Source organism: Sus scrofa, chromosome 15, assembly GCF_000003025.6.
Source record: "Sus scrofa isolate TJ Tabasco breed Duroc chromosome 15, Sscrofa11.1, whole genome shotgun sequence".
Classification (NCBI taxonomy): Eukaryota; Metazoa; Chordata; class Mammalia; order Artiodactyla; family Suidae; genus Sus; species Sus scrofa.
The window spans coordinates 74,440,506-74,458,232 of NC_010457.5; the positions used below are offsets into that span (position 1 = coordinate 74,440,506).

Sequence of the window (17,727 nt, forward strand, 5' to 3'; positions counted from 1 at the left end):
TCCTTGTCTTGTTCCTAATCTTAGAGAAAATCTTTCAGCTTTTCACTGTGGAGTATTATGTTACTTGTGTGCTTGTCTTTTATGGCCTTTACTGTGTTGTTACCTTCCCACTACATTCATCTTATCAAAAGTTTTTATCATAAATGGATGTTGAACTTTGTCAAATGCTTTTTCTGCATCAATGGAAATGATCATATAATTTTAACCCTTTTTTAATATGGTATGTCATATTGACTGATTTACAGATGTTGCATTTTCCTTGTATCCTTGGGATAAATACAGCTTTACAATGGCATATGAGACTTTTCATGTGTTGTTGAATTCAGTTGGCTTACTATTTCTTTGAGGACTTTTGCATCTATGCTTATCAGGGATATTAACCTATAATTTTCTTTTTTGGTGGCATCCTTGTCTGGTTTTATCAGGGTAATTCTGGCATCATAAAATGTATTTGGAAGTGTTTCTCTCTCTTCCATTTTTTAGAAGAGTTTGAGAGGAAATTGGTATTAATCCTTTTTTTTTTTTTTTTTTTTTTTTTTTAGTGTTCGGTATAATTCCACTGTGAAGTTGTCTGGTACTGGAGTTTTGTTTGCTAGGAATTTTTTTAAATTAAAAATTCAATTTCATGACCACTCTGGATCTCACATCCTCCAATCAATGAGGTGACTTGCACCTTGGGCCTTGTATGTTCTTTCTTGTGTGCTACACATGAGTGACCTGTCCAAGGAAGAAACAAGCATGGGTTGCTGTGAAAATGACTGTGAAGACATGGCTGGAGCCCGCAAAGGGTAGTATGGGTTTTCTGGACTCTGTGTTTTTCTGATAAAGGAATCCCTGAGGACTAATCAGCTCTTGGCAGGTATGAAACCATGGCCCATGGATCCATAACATTCAGAAATGTGTCCATAGAGTCCTGTCAGTATGGGTGGGGTTTTTCAACATGTTCAGAAAACTGGTACCCATATGTAATGATGGAGAACTCTAGGAACTATAGTAACTTGTCTCAAGGGCCCATTCCATTTCTCACCAGCTGTAATTATATTATTGGAGCAAGGAAGGGAATTCAGGATGGTTTTGAAGGAAGAAATAAGAAGTTGGAGTACAGATTTGAATTCAAGTAATCAGTGATAGAAAAACATTTATACCTACAAACTATTCATCTCTTTCTGAATCAGAGAATTCATAGTGATGAGAAACCCTATGAAGATGAATAATGTGGGCAGGCCTTTAGTCATACCTCAAACCTTGCTCAACAGTGAAGAGTTCAATATTGCAGTGGACAGCCAGGACTCAAGGATGGTGTCCATCATACTGCTGAAGGAGAAGAAGCTCCTTCATGTCAAATTAGGGGAGCTGCCAAGCTGGATACTAATGTAATATCTTACCCTTAAAGTCATTGCAGGAGTGTTTCAAAGAAGTTACTACCAGAATTACAAGTATGTCAATATGAAGAAAAGGAATACTGCTGGCCTTTCTATGGTGTTGGCAGCTTACATGCATTTCAGGTACTACCCTTCTTGTAAGGAACTTAACTATGAGCAGCCTCTTAAACTGAAGAAGGCACACTCTGTACTCCTGACCGTGACCCTTGCCTGGCACCTGAGTCCTTTCATATTCTAATGGAAAATTAACACCCAATAAAAGATGACTAGTTAAAAAAAATTCTCTTAGCAACTGTATGTAATACAGTATTAACTATACTCACCACACTGTACATTATGTCCCCATGGCTAATTTATAATTGTAAATTTGTAGCTTTTGACCAATTTCACCCATTTTATCCACTGTCTCTAGCAATCAATCTATTCTCTGTATCAATGGCTTCAGTTTCATTTTTTTTTGTTTTTGATTTTTTTTTTTTTTTTTTTAGATTTCACATATAGGCGAGACTATACAGTATTGGTATTTGCCTTTCTCTATTTGACTTCACTTGTTACGGTGCCCTCAAAATCCATCTGTATTGTTATAGATGGCAGGATTTCCCTCTTTTTTTGTCTACTAGTATTTGATAGTATATATGCCACATTTTTTGGTCCATTCATCTCTTGAGGAACTCTCGTTGTTCCCATGTCTTTGCTATTGTGAATATTGCTCAAGATTTGATCCCTAGCCCGGGAACACCATATGCCATGGGATGGCAAAAAACAAACAAACAAAAATAGTAAAACCCCAAGAAACAAACAAAACAACAATAAACATGTCTTGATTTCACTGATCTTTCCTATTTTTTGGCTCTATATTATTTAATTTCTTTCTGAAATTATTTCCTCCTTTCTGATGACTTTGGGCTTTGTTTGTTCTTTTACTAATTAGTTTAGATGTTATGTTAGGTAATTTATTTGTAATTTTTCTGGTTTCTTGAGGTAGGCCTGCATCACTATAAAGTTCCCTCTTAGAACTTTTACTGCATCCCATAGATTTTGGAAAGTTATGTCTTTATTTTCACTTGTCTTGAGATATTTTCTGATTTCCTCTTTGATTTCTTCATTGACCCATCCGTTTTTTAGTAGCATGTTAATTTAGTCTTGATGTGTTTGGGTTTTTCCTATTTTTCTTCCTGTAATTGATTTCTAGTTTCATACCATTGAGGTCAGGGAAAAAATGCTTGACAGAATTTCTATCCTCTTAAATTTCTTGAAACTGTTTTTTTAGTCTAGGATGTGGTATATCATAAAGAACATTTCATATACACTGGGAAAGAATGTATTCTGTTGCTGGGAATATAATGTCCTATAAAATCCAGTTGGTTTAATGTATCATTTAAAACTATTTCCTTGTTGCTTTTCTGTTTGATCTATCCATTAATGTAAGTGGGGTATTAAAGTTCTCTACAATTATTGTATTGTTGTCAATTTCTCCCTTTATATCTGTTAATATTTTGTGTATTTAGGTTCTCCTATAATAGGTGTATATATGTTGACAAATGTTCTATCCCCCTCTTGTATTTATCCCTTGATTATTATTTAACACCCTTCTTTGTCTCGTTATAGAATATTTTCAATATCTATTTTGTCTGATATGAGTGTTGCTACCACATTTTCTTGTCATTTCCATTTGCATGAAATTTATTTTTTTATCTCCTCACTTTCAGTCTTTTTTGTCTTCAGCTCCGAAATGAATCTCTTGAGCAGTATGTACATGGATTTTTTTCTTTTAACCAATCAGCCAACCTATGTCTTTTAATTGGTGCATTTAGCCCATTGACATTTAAAATGATTATTGATAGGTGTGTACGTATTGCCATTTCATTAGTTGTTTTATGGTTTTTTTTTTTTAATAGTTCTCTGTTTTTTCTTTAGTTTCTTCCCTTGTGGTTTGATGATTTTTTTAAATGGTATGTTCGTGTTCCTTTTCTCTCTTGGTTTTGTGTACCTATTGTAGGTTTTTTATTTATAATTATCATAGGGTTCATATATGTTGACTTATAACTACATTTACTTGTTTAAAACTGGTAGTCTCTAAAGCTCAAACACATTCTAAAGGATCTGTTTTTTATTCTCCTCCCCCACGTTTTGTGTTTTTGATGTCATATTTTATATCTTTATATTTTCCCTTTTGTAGTAGTAATTGATTTCATGATTTTTTCAATCTTTTAATTTTTGTGTTTGCTTATAAAGTTGTTGATCCACAGCCTTTAGTATGTATTTGCCATTACTTAATAGGATTTTTTACTTTGTGATAGATTCTAACTTCTTGTTGTAACCTTTTCTACTTGGAGAAGACTCTTTTAATATTTCTTTTAGTGCTGGTTTAGTACTGATGAACTCTTAGTTTTTGCTTGTCTGAAAAGTTCTTTAATCTCTCCTTTGATTCTGCATAAACTTGCTGAGTCAATTATCCTAAGTTGTTAGTTTTCCCCTTTCCACATCTTAAACATATTATGCCATTCCCTTCTAGCCTGCAATGTTTCTGCTGAAAAATCAGCTCATAGCCTCATGGAGTTTCCCTTAGATGTGACTGTTTTCCGCTTTAGAATTCTCTTTAACTTTTGCCATTTTAATTATGATGTCTGGGTGTGGATCACTTTGGGTTCATCTTGTTTGGGACTTTCCATGCTTCCTGTACTGGATACATGTTCCCTCTTCAGATTCAGGAAGTTTTCAGCTAAGGGCTGCTGCCAAAATTGTTCAATACTGAATGGTTGGTTCATCTGGGTGGAGGTTGGACCAGAATATTGTTCACAACAGTTTTTAAAAAGGCATTACTACTTCTCAAGATTGAAGACTCATTAGTTTACTGAACATTCTACCTAAACAATAAGCCAGTTTCCTCTGTGATAAATAACAAATCTTGGTTTCTCAAGCCAGTATTCTACATGACACTACAGGAATTATTATACTATTACTGATTTTTCTTCATTCTGTAGCAAATTCAAATGATAGCATAAGATTGTAATTTTTAATAATATTCCTTGCCCTTGGAAATATGAGTTAAATTATACAGGTTCAATAAACCTATTCAGCTAATGATGCTTGTTTTGTAGACTACAATTCACATAGGAGAAGCATTATGTTATCTCCATTGGTTTGGCATAATATGTATAGTAGCTGATATGACAATTGTATAATTTTTTCTTTGGTTCTCAGGTCCCCAAATTAGTCCTGACAAGGCTTGTTGAGCAAGGCATGAGAAGACAGGTAAAGATGTATCACTGTTATTGGACCATGCTTTTTCTCTGTGGCAAAGGAGCATTAAGCATTAACTGGAACATTCTGGAAACAGGTACTTTTGACTAATTTTTATTGCTTGTCTAGCCCAGTGGAGTGCCAGCTCCTCTTGTGTGGTGTTTTGTGATGTTCTATCTAGGACTCCTGAAGGAGTCAGTCAATTCATCATATTTTAGGTATGTGCCCTTTAGTCTTTATATGCAGTCAACATTTTAGTCATTCTTAGTAGTGAACATCTGAAGCAGCAAACTCTAGGAAATACTGAATTAGCTTAATGGAAACACTCCTATTTTCAAAACTTATTACTTGAAATTTTAGTTTCTGCCACTATACAATGGAAATTGTCACTTGAAAACCATTTGCATATGGCTATTCAGCCTATCAATAGACCTCTTAAAACTCAGAATCCTGGAAAGCATTATATAGTTCTAGGTTGGGATATTCTGGCCCTGAGGGGAATATTCTTGTTCTACTCACTCTGACACACCACGTATACTGAAACCCAACCTGCCCCATAATATCCTGGTGAGAGTCTGAATTGAGCTAAGATTGGACAATAATTGTATGCAGCAGAAAAACAGGAGTAAATTTGAGTTCCTTTAATTGTATCATAACTGAATAAAGCTGTTTCTAGATGAGAGAGAAGCATGCTCTCTGCTATAGGGATGGATAAACATTTTAATTTAAACCCATTATATGATTTTAGTATTACAAACTCAGTGGGCCTACTAAGCAACAGGTTCTGTTATCAAATCTACCTCTAAGACCAAAGACCTAAGATCAGTTACTATCAAATGCAAATCATAATTTTTGGCAAAAGTCCTCCAAAGTTATTAATTGGCTCATATTCACCATCTCTGTAATTTAATGATTTTAACTGTAGATTCTGCTTACCATTTTTAACTTGGAAGGGTCACCAGCAAGGTATATTGCTTAACACTAAATAGACTATAGGTGCACTAACTGAGGGGAGTGAGAGAAAATCCTGATACAAAATCTTCCCATGCAGGGATCATTGTAAACAGGACTAGATTTATTTTTTGAGGGAATTCTTGGTTCTTACCCTAAAGACTACTACTTCATCCTATTCAGACATGATGAAGAAGTGACAGGAAGATCTATATTTACCAGCATATAAGATACATACATAGGGAACTCTACAGGGGTATTTTTTTGGAAAAAGAAATTTTCATCACACATGATTTATAGGTGTCTCCGAAAGTTGCCTTATATACAGAAAACCATTTTGTTCCTATAAGAACAATACAATGAGATAATGGTAGCTTCCTTCTATTTTACATCTTTGCAAGCTGACCACAACATAGGCACACGGGATGCAGGACAGTTTTGTATATATTTAGGTATGAGGTGTGCTTTGGTTTTAGGAAGAGGTGTAAACCCTCCATTTTGTCAAAGCTTATAAAGTGTCTACCAGATATCTGTATTTAGCAAAGTTTAGGTCTCTGCCAGTGAACAGAAGCACAATGTGTCATGTTTAATCAAAAGTTTAAGAGAAACAGTCACAGAGGATTGCCTAAAGGAAATGTAGCCCACACATTCCCCTCAACTTTACCTTTGTTATGTCTTTCCAGACCATAAGTGAGAGTAACACCTTTAATCATGCTCTTAGCTCCTTGCTAACCAGCCTTTCTGATCAGAGACCCTGCCTCTGGGCTCCCAAGGAAAGTACTAGAAAGGATAAATGTTCAAAACTTGCTATAAATGTATCAAATGTTTTGAGATTTTTCTGAATACATAACTCAAACTTCCTAGGAGAATTTCATCTCAGGCACCAGTACTAGGAAAAATCATGTTTCTCTTAATTAATTTGAGAGGAAAAAATATGTTATTCTTCACTGCTGATGGGGTGGAAGCCCTAACCCCAATCCATGTCCAGCTCTAGCAATTTTGCAGGGCCTCATCCTTAACTTCTGCATCCTGACTTTACCCTTGTATTCATCTCATTAGCCAATTCTTACTGACTCAACCCCAATTTCTTCATGTATTTGAAAATCTTTATCCCAGTATATAAATGTAAGCTCCCTCAGATGCCACCAGGAAAGATATGGGAATATGGGCATAAGGGAAATAGAGCTATTACTATACTGCAAGATAAGAGTTCTGTAGTTCTTCACGTACATTTTACGCTGAGTTGAAGTTGAGGGTCTCCTCTTAGGCTGTTTTGTCCATGAGTGGTGCAGAGAGTGTTAGGAACATGCTGCGGCTGACACGAAGCTGGGGCTCTAGGTGGCCAGCTCTGCAGGTAGCTCTGGGAGGTGCTCTGGACAGGTGCCGTAGTCACTGCAGCCTCAGCACCCACAGCACTAAGCTGAAGCGGTTGGAAGGAATTCTTTTCTCTTGTCCCCTGCAGCCCTGTGGTTTTAATTTAAAGACAGTCTGTCTCCATGGAGTGTGAATATTTGTCTTTCATTCTCTCCTTAAGCTAATTGTCAAACCAGATTCTCTGAGACTGGATGGATGCCTTCGTCTTCCTCTGGGGCACTTTTCGCCAGCTCACTTTTACTAGGTATTTTATGAAAGCGCTAAATATCACTGCAGCAATGCAGATACTATCTAGAGGAAGAATGAAACAATGGGACACTATCGCTTTTGTGCAATAATACACTTTTATTTTCCTTTTACCTTTGCAGTCATCTTCGAGTAATCGGTGTGTAAACAATAGAATGGAATGAAATTACATTAAATTGTATGCAAATGGCTCTAGAACACCTTAACAATTATGACAAGGCAATTATAAATAATTTTTTTCCTTAGTAATATATATCTGCTTTTTGAAGTACATTAAAGAGCTGCCATATCTAGGGTTAGCTAGGAAAGAGCAAATGGTACCATCTGGGAGCCACCTCCCTTGAAAGTTTTAGATGCCAATTTTGAAAATCCTAAAAGGTTACTATTCCATAATATATAGTCAAGCAGAGGTTGAAAGTATTTGGGTTGAAAGTATTTATTCTTGAAACTTAACAGTGTTTTACCTTTTTAGTCATTGCACAAAACCCTTTCTATTATTTTTCACTCCATCTGGGTATTCTGCAGAATTTCAAGTAAAACACGGATTCCGGTAATTTCAAGTTTATCACCTTTGGAACGACAGATCCTATCATTTCAGGAGGAGTCAAATCAGAGGTGGGTACATAATTAGCAAATCTAAGAGAATGGCAACATTTGAAATAGCATTCTAAACAGTTCTGGTGAAGCAAAACTTACATATGCCACGTTATGTAAAGGAGATTTTAGATCTGAGACTATTCCAGAGTAAAGCAGCCTCAGGCACATTCTTAATATGAAAGTGTTTTTTGCAAGGCACCTCCCTTTCCCAAGAGACAATCAGATTGTGGACTGGTTTTTAGGTAAACCGAAAGAGTAAGCATTCTAGTTCCTAATTCAGTCATTTCAAAAATCAGAAGTTATAAATACTCCAAAGATAGACCTGAAACTTTTTTGTTTAAATAACAAGAGAGTAACTGCAAGAAGCATATAATCAAAAACTTTTTTTCCTTATAGCTAATGTATGTAATGCATAAATATATGAAAAATAAAATTCACAGTCAGTTTTAAAACTAGAATTCAAGTTTGGCTAATAAATCTTAATTTTATAAGTATATTAATTTCTAAATACAACATAAGAGGCAGTATTGTCAGATGTACAATTAAAGTATTAGAACAGAAAGAACAATAATGAGAGAAGAAACAGGCTTCCAATAGAAAAAATTCCTTTTGTTGCCAATAAATAGGACCACCTGAGTGTGTTTCAGATTCTTTTCTCTTAAGGGATATCCAAATTGATTGCTGAGAATATTAAATAGCTTTTGGAAAAATGAGCAACAGTCGTGCAGCTGTGGCAATTGCTTGTTCTCATACTGTGGGTTGCTAAAGAATAAAGCAGAACTCAGTGTTGTTTAAGTTTAAAAAAAAATTCTTTTTTTTTATCCCCTTATGTTGAAACCGGCCTCTTCACAATCCTGTTGATTTTGCTGGGGGATGGGAGGAAGTGGACAGAGGGAGGGAGGAGGGTTGGGGGGGCGTGGCAAGAGGAGGAGTGACAGATCAGGGCGACATCAAGGGACAGACATCAGCTGACACTCAACTGAGCAAACCCAATCAGCTTCACTTCATCAGGGATCTCCGACCCATCACAGCCAGAAGCCTGGAAAGGGAAAAAGAAAAACCCTCAATGCCAGTCGGTCCCTTGTTACTGGTTTTTTACAGACCTGTTTTCACAGGAAGGCAGACCCAAGCCCAGGCGTCCCATCTCTTCCAGGAGGCCTTCTAAGGATCACTGGCTCTCTTCAGTGACTCTGGGGTCTGAATGATCTGAGAAACCTGGTCACTGTGCCACAAAGTATGGCAGACAGGGTAAGGGACTGGTTACTAGTGAAAATGCCACCACTGCTGCTGCTGATGAACCCAGGACGGCCGGGAAGGGACATGAACATCCTCAATAACTCGGGAGTGCCTTTTTAAAAAGAGTATTCTGCAAATGAGCAAAAGAGCCCTAACAGGTCCCTCAAGGGTAGTTTGTTTTTCACCAAAATCATCTCCTCTGTCAAATGGCCAGGAAAAAAAAAGTGGTCATTAAGTAGTGGAACGGGTCATGATGGACAACTCCTGTTGCAATACTGGTGAGTAGTTTTGTTTTTATAGGGAACTTGCTAGAACATTTTTTTCCCCTAACAGAATTAGTAATAATCTAAGACCTATGTACTGCCTAAAATCGGCCTAACTTATCTTGTGCCAAATCCATTATCATGTCAAAACCCAAAGAAACTGGAAATAAGCCATTGCCCATCAAACCTCGCACTGGTCCTAATTCACAATGGATTCTCCTTTTTGACCTCCCTCTCCTACACATGCACACAGATCACCATTCCAAGCTGCCTCTTCACCCCATGAAGCATCAATCAGAACCAGAGTTACGTAAGTACCACAAATGGGGTGAAAAAATGTTGAATGCCTGGGAATCAGCAATTAATTACCAAAGGGCTTACAAACCTTTTCTTGGCCCAAGTTCTGCTATAAATTATTGTCAAAACAGTTTCCCGTGGTAAAAAGCCCCTTCCAATCATTACAGTGAATCTGCTTAAGCCCTGCTCCAGAGAAACAGTACATCCACCCAGCCCTTTGCCAACCCCAGCATTTTCCCTTAAAATAAGCAGCTAATTAGAACATATAACTTGAATATTTTAAAATAATTATCCTTAAAATAACATGCAGTGTGAGCAGTTATGCTTATATAAGAAAATCCACAGCCTAAGGAGTAGGAATATTAACAGTGAAATAATTTACTTGAAGCTTGTCTAATGATGTCTCTAGTTTCACTTGACAGATAAGACGTTCACTGAAGTACAGTTTTCATTGTTTGCACTTCCAGGGGAAGAAAGATCAGAAACGCTCCTTTCCTTTTCACTGTTAACAAAGCAGTGTTGGCTTAAGATGGCATTTTAGCTAAGAGGTTTTCTGGTAGGTGTTTGTTGTGCCCAGGCTGCTTATATTTACCACCCTACCAATTTTCTCCTGCTACCATTTCTTGATCTATCTTCTTAAACCTTTCCTCCTTGGAGATGTCCCCAACAATGTCATTTACTCAGCCCATTGACAGGGGCAGAGATAAACTGTGTAGACAACTGACAAACATCTCAGGTCAAGCTGCCGCCGCTGCAGACAAAAAGGTCAGACTAGCAAGTGTGAAGCCCATCAGTGTATCTGCAAGCGACATCAGAAATTAGGGAATGTGAATAGTGGGAGGTTAAAAGGACTAGAACTAAAACCTTAAATCCTTCTAGTGAAGAGTGATGGGCATGAGAACTGATAATGAGAAGGGGCCGTCAAGCCAGTGATTATGTGAGTACCTGACATAAGAGTCCCCATCCCATCCTGTGTTCTGCTTCTTGGCAAAGAGGCACCAGGCCAGGAGGTTTGGCTTTGCTTCAAGGCACTCAGCCCTCCCTCCCGTGACTATCTCACTAGCTCTCTCTTAAGGCTGAGTCCTTGTTCTCCTTGTGGCCACCGAAATGCTAATGAGGGCAACATGCAAAGGTTGCTAAAATTGAGAGAAAAGGGAACAGAGACTCTTTAAAGCACCAGTTTTCAGACTTTATCAAGAATGCCATACACTTATGCCTATGTGGGTTATATTTATTGTACTGACTCAGAAATTTAAAAGAAAAATCTACCTATAGTAAAGTACTGAACATATTTAGAAACATAAAATGTTTATGTAGGTTATAGTATACTGTCTTAGAAAATATTTCTAAAGTACTAATTCCTTAAACATGACAAAAACAACTCCATGGCACGCTAACAAAATCTTCATGAAAGACAACCATGGTTTCCCGAAGCAAAAATCTGAGAAGTGGCATCGCTTTCCAGTTTTTGCCAGGCTATTTAATGTTTTGCTATTATAATAGGAGATGGTTGGATCGTCACGCCTGCAACTATTTTCGCGCTATTGCTCTGTTTTTTCTCTAAGTATATAAAGAAGAACAAGGCTCTCACAAGTATGCAGCTGGAAAAGGGATGGGTATTTTAGTAGCCCGTTCAGATAATTGTGGACATCATTTGTTACTATACCAAAACTTGCCAAGTAGTATTTTCTTAAAGCTTAGCTGCAATGTTGGATGTGAAATCAACTTTTTATGACTGTTATATTAAAATCCATTGGTCTATTCTGCACTTTGAATGGATTTTTTATTCTTTTTTTTTTTTGTCTTTAGGGCCACACCCATGGCATATGGAGGTTCCCAGATTAGGAAATCGGAGCTGTAGCCGCTGGCCTATGCCAGAGCCACAGCAATGTGGGATCCAAGCCGAATCTGCAACCTACACCACAGCTCACAGCAATGCCGGATCCTTAACCCACCGAGCAAGGCCAGGGATCAAACCCGCAACCTCATGGTTCCTAGTCGGATTCGCTAACCACTGAGCCACAACGGGAACTCCTGAATGGATCTTTTTTTAGCATCACTGAGCTATGTGAACGTCCCAACTGTTGATGACTATTACCCATCACCAACATCAGAAAAGCCTTTAGGTACTAGGGGGTTGGGGGGTAGTTGTCTGTCAGGCTTACAGTGGCAGATACACGTTTTCTAAAATCCTATTTTTGCTTGAAAGCAGAGCTTCCTTATTGACAATATTGTCAGTTGTTTTCCTTGAGGTGTTAGGTTTAGTTGGTTCAGTATGAAAAAAAGGTCTGCCAAATTCCTAGTCCGAATAGCTAGTGTTTGTCAGTTGTTCTTCCCAAAGTGGCATTCCATGAAAAACAATGGCTAGTTGGGCTCACAATTCGAACCATCTCACTAAGGCTTTTCCTGGAGATTGACTGTGGTGCTTCAGGACTGAAAGAATGCTTCCCATCTGTCTCATTATGCAGAATATTAAAAGGATGTGTTCTCAGGTGGGGATTTAAGCCAGTGTCACTTATGTTTTAAATGTTCTTTACTGAGTGATAGAATGAGAGCCCTGAAGACAATGGGCTACTAGTACGGTTTGATGTTCCTGCCCTAATTTGTGCCAACAGGAGTAGTTTTAACCACAATGGCTTTTACACTAATGTCAACACGATAGAAAAGGCCAAGTAACGTTTTAGTATTATTACAAAATGTTCTAACATTTGGGATCCCTTAAAAGGGTCTCGAGGAACCCCAGAAGTTCGAGACTCACATTTTGCTAATCTCTGCTTCAAAGGAAAATGAACACGCAAGCAGGAACTTAGCGTGATACCGCAGCCTCACTGCTCACACTCTAGTGTCCGTGCTCTAATTCCTGAAAACCCCCACCACTGCATCCCTCCTGCCAGACCAGCGGGTGGGGCCTGCATCCCATGGAGGAGCTGAAGATGTGCTTGTCTGGCGACCTTCCACCGCCAGCCTGGGTACCCTTTGGAACCACCTGAAGAGCTCAAAGACACACCCCTGCCATGCCCACTCCAGAGATTGTGTTTGCATTGGTCTGGGCTGTGTCCTGGGATTTTCTGAACTCCCCAGGTGATTCAAAGGTTCAGCAGAATTTGAGAACCTCTGTTTTACCCTGGTGCTCCCCAAAGTGTGAACCTGTTTCCTTTGGAGCAGTGGTTCCCAAACTTCAGCATCAGAATCACCTGGAGAAAGTCACATTTTCCTGTGCTCCATTCCCCTGAGATTTTGATTCCTGAGGCCTGGAGTGGGGCCCTGGAACACACATTTTTATCAAGTTTCCAATTTCCAGGTGAAGCTGACACTATCCATCTGGGGACCACACTCACAGAATCATTATTTCAGACTGAACAGGAGACAGAGCTATTACAGGGACCTTTTGAACTGACACTTTCAGGAGGGGTAGAAAGTCAATACTCCAATAGTTTTTTATCATTTCAATCCTGGTTTTACCTGTACTTTGGGAAATGTCACTGTAGCCATTAGCCCCCAAATTCACCTAAGCTGAAGGTCTCTAAAAATAAGGTTCTTTAATCATTAATTACCAAAATGCTTATAAAATTGCTGTCTGCAATGCAGTTATTAAACTTTCAGTAACTAAAATCCATACTGCTTGAGTAATGTGTATCACTTGGATGTTAATTACATGTAGAGATGACCCTTGAACGATGCAGGGGTTGGGAATGCCAACTCCCCAAGCAGTCAAAATCCTCATATAACTTCTATTTGGCCTTCCCTAAAACTGGTTCTTCTGTATCCTGGGATTCAACTAACCAGGATAGTTACTGCAATGTCAGAGGGGTTTATTGAAAAAAAAAAATACACATCTCACTGGATCCCTGCAGTTCAAGTCCATGTTTCAAGGGGAAACTGTACTTGCAATTGGTATTTTATCTTCAAAGACAAATAAAATATTTTATATTTTCACTAAAGCAACTTCAAAAATTCCACATTGAAAGCAGCAAGACTTACCTACTTTACAAAACTATGAGGCAGCAAATTAAAAAATGAGGAACATTTATGACATGGGCAACTAATCATTGACAAAGGAGGCAAGAATATATAGAGAATGGAGAAAAGGTCTCTTCAATAGGTGGTGCTGGGAAAATTGGACAGCTACATGTAAAATGAAATCACAACATTCTCTAACATCATGGGCAAAAATAAACTCAAAATGGATTAAAGAATTAAATGTAAGGCCAGATTCTATGTAAGTTTTAGAGGAAAACATAGGCAGAACATTCTGACATAAATTGCAACAATATCTTTTTTGATCCACTTCCTAGAGTAACAAAAATAAAAACAAACAAATGGGGCCTAATTAAATTTAAGAGGCTTTGCACGCAAAAGAAACCATAAACAAAATGAAAAGACAACCCACAGAATGGAAGAAAATCTTTGCAAATGAAGGGACCAACAAGGGATTAACCTCTAAAATATACAAACAGCTCATGCAGCCATAAATACATGGCATATATATAATGACATATATATAATGGCATATGTATAAATGGTCACAAGAGCTAAATAGATATTTCTCCAAAGAAGACAGATGGCCAAAAAGATGCTCAACATCACTAATTATTAGAGAAATGCAAATCAAAACTACTATGAGTACCAGCTCACACCATCATCAAAATGTCTATAAATAAATGCTGTGGAGGGTGTGGAGAAAAGGAAACCCTCTTTTTTTTTTTTTTGTCTTTTCCTAGGACCGCTTCTGGCGGCATATGGAAGTTCCCAGGCTAGGGGTCTAATCAGAGCTGTAGCTGCCAGCCTACACCAGAGCCATAGCAACGTGGGATCCAAGCCACATCTGTGACCTACACCACAGCTCATGGCAACGCCGGATCCTTAACCCACTGAGCAAGGCCAGGCATCGAACCCACAACTTCATGGTTCCTAGTCGGATTCATTAACCACTGTGCCACGACGGGAACTCCAGTGGAACTCTCTTACATTATTGGTGGGAATATAAATTAGAGCAGTCACTGTGGAGAACCGTATGGAGGTTGCTTAAAAAACTAAATAAGAAATACTATATGATCCAGCTGTCCCACTCCTGGGCATTTATCTGGAAAAAGCAAAGTCTGAAAAGACATATGTACCCCAGTTTACTGCAGCACTATTTACAACAGCCAGGACATGGAAGTAACCTAAATATCTATCAACAGAGGAACAGATAAAGATGGTACATATATACAATGGAATACTACTCATTCATAAAAAAGAATGAAATGATGCCATTTACAGCAACATGGTTGGACCTAGAGATTATCCTACTAAGGGATGTAAGTCAGAGAAAGGCAAATATCATGATATCACTTATGTGTGGAATCTAATAAAAATGACACAAAAGAACTTACTTATAAAACTGAAACATTTTGAAATCAAACTTATGGTTACCAAAGGGGAAACCAGAAAGAGGAGGGATAAATTAGGAGCATGGGATTAATATATACACAATACTATACATAAAATAAATAACAAGGACCTTCTTCTGTATAGTGCAGGAAAATCTACTCAATATTCTGTAATAACCTATATGGGGAAAAAGGAATGGATATATGTATACCTGATTCACTTTCCTGGACACCTGAAACTAATACAACATTGTAACTCAAATATACTCCAATAAAACTGAAAAAAAAATTATGAAGACTTACAACAATAAAACCATACTTAAATGTTAAACCTGAAGCACATACTGCTTGAGCTGAAATGCCCTCTATGCCTGAACCACTTTGTTCAAAGTGCCAAGGTTTCTGATCTCCTTGCTCTCAGCCAAGCCAACATACTTATTACCTGTCAAATGAAGCTAAAGATCACACTGGGCAGAGGAAAAAAAAAAAAAAAAAGTAGGTATACTTCTTTAAATAACCAATACCCTTGGTGCTCAGGCCATTGTGTTACTTATATAAGCAGACAGACAAGATAAAGAGTTACCTTCTCAAACCTGAACCAAGTATTTCTCAGAGTGATGGGTGCTGGGAGAGGAAAGAGACTGGAGAGAATGAGCTATCTACATATAGAGTGCTTCCCAGCCTGGGCTAAACACTGGAATCCCCAGGGGGTGCTTTCAAAGTTGCCAAAGCCCAGGCTGCACTAAGAACAATTAGGACATTTGGAATAGGACCTGGGCATTAGTCATTTTTTACAGTGTTCCCACTGTTCCTTAAGCAAAACCACTGGGGAGTCAAATGAAGAACCATAGTACTAACAACTCCTCTTTAGACAACTTTCTCCTTTAGAAGCAAAGAATGCACTGAGATTAAAATGATAAACAGCAGAGAGATAAAAGGACTATGAGCAACAGCATAGGAGGAAAAATGCTCCTGAAATACTTTGATCTTTTATTCTTCAATAAAGTAACCAAACTGATGAAGCCAAATGCATTTGGATTTCTGTAGTTTTACCAGGATGTTAGTGTCCTACAGAAGATTAAGCCGAGAAGCAGTTCCAACGAGCTCTTGTCAAGTGGATCTCAAACTGTTTAGCAACTGACAACCAAACCCCAGGTTCTAACTAGGGCTGGATGGAGAGTTAAGTGACAGAAATAGAAGGTCACTCCGGAGTTTGGCTTTATTTAACGTCTTTACCTTTACTGGGAATGCCATACATTACTACATTCTCAAGCTATAGGGGGGAAAAGACTTTTGTACAGCTTCTCTTGCAGGGGTCCTGAGCCAGACAGATCAATACTACTCACTCTGCTTAAGGAAAAAAGAAGATCTAGTCTAAGCCAGTGTAAGCATATCCAGTTATCCCAAAGGGTGAGTCCACAAAGAGAAAAGTCTAAAATCATAAAGTGCAGGGTCCTGCCTCTAAGACTGAGTAGCTAGCTGTTGAGCGCTGAGAGCTCTGATGCTGGAACAGAACTGAATTCGTAGCCCTTGCACTGTGTGCTCCTGAGCAAGTTAACCCACAGAGCCTCCGACTCTCGAGACATAAAATGGACCCAGTGGCTTCCCTATCTACTCGGATCATGATGACTAAATTAACTGACAAAGTTAATAAAATAAAACCCCTATGCACTGCCGTGGCAATGGTGGGGCCACAAGAAACAGCAATGATTCTCGTTTCTGCAGGCAAGGCCAAGGAATTTTAAAAGACTCTGTAAAAAGAGGGCATGAAGCAGAAATCACAATCCTAATTATTTTCTAGGGATCCAAACAAATGTAAAGGAAAAATAAATAACGATGGCAGAAGTTTTCCTGAATGAGCTTCGTGTTATTCCCATACGTGCGTGACTGAGTCCCTGCTATGTGCAGGGGATCCAAGACAGAAATCTCTGCCCACCTGGAGTCTCCACACTTATGAGAAACATGATTAAGATTCCATCCAATTTCTTTCTTTTTTTTTGTTTTTTTGTTTTTTTAGGGCTGCACCTATGGCACATGGAGGTTCCCAGGCTAGGGGTCTAATCAGAGCTACAGCTGCTGGCCTACGCCAGAGCCAGAGCAATGTCAGATCCGAGCCTCGTCTTCGACCTACACCACAGCTCACAGCAACACCAGATCCTTAACCCACTGAGCGAGGCCAGGGAACAAACCCACAACCTCATGGTTCCTAGTCGGATTCATTTCTGCTGCGCCACGATGAGAACTCCAGATTCTACACACTTTCAATATAATACAACCTTTGGGGGAGAGAATACAGGAGGAGCACTGAGGCCAGGACTGGATGTCAGAAAAAGTTTGTTGGAGAAGTGAAATGTAAGCAGAAAATTGGAACATGTGGAGGTGCTGGTGTGACACAGCTGGCCTGGAACAGCTGGGAGAGAAGGATATTTTACTAAGAGGGAACAGCACATCCAGGTGAAAATAGGAGCCAGGACTAGAGAAAGAAGAATGAATGGAGCAGGGCGGGGTGGGGGTGGAGTGGGTGGCATAAAGCAAGGTAAAGCAGAACTTAAAGGAAGTCTGACCAGGGAGGGAGCTTTCAGAAAAATGGTCACTTTTGACTATGTCGAAGTCTCACCATTTCTGGCCATGATCAAGGTCTCCTGATTTTCCAATTTGACTAATGATGCAATAACCTGCAAAATCATTTCTTTTACAGACATTACAAAGTCTATGTAAATTACCAAGGGAGAAGAGACTCAAGAGAGGGGACTCCAGGGAGCTAGA

The 17,727-nt window shown here is 38.6% G+C and overlaps 1 protein-coding gene and 1 long non-coding RNA gene across 3 annotated transcripts in view; one reads left to right on the forward strand and one right to left on the reverse strand.

The window, feature by feature from the left end:
* The window catches only part of LOC102157921, a 49,176-nt gene extending 44,466 nt beyond the window's left edge, over positions 1–4,710 (forward strand). For both annotated transcript variants that reach the window (XR_002339124.1, XR_002339122.1), the window contains exon 3: positions 4,587–4,710. This is a non-coding gene — a long non-coding RNA (uncharacterized LOC102157921). The remainder of the gene's footprint in view (positions 1–4,586) is intronic.
* The window catches only part of STK39 (serine/threonine kinase 39), a 316,833-nt gene continuing 299,619 nt past the window's right edge, over positions 514–17,727 (reverse strand). Inside the window, exon 18 of the mRNA XM_003133454.6 lies at positions 514–8,832. Within this exon, the coding sequence (XP_003133502.3) occupies positions 8,758–8,832 (75 nt within the window). The 3' untranslated portion in view covers positions 514–8,757. The remainder of the gene's footprint in view (positions 8,833–17,727) is intronic.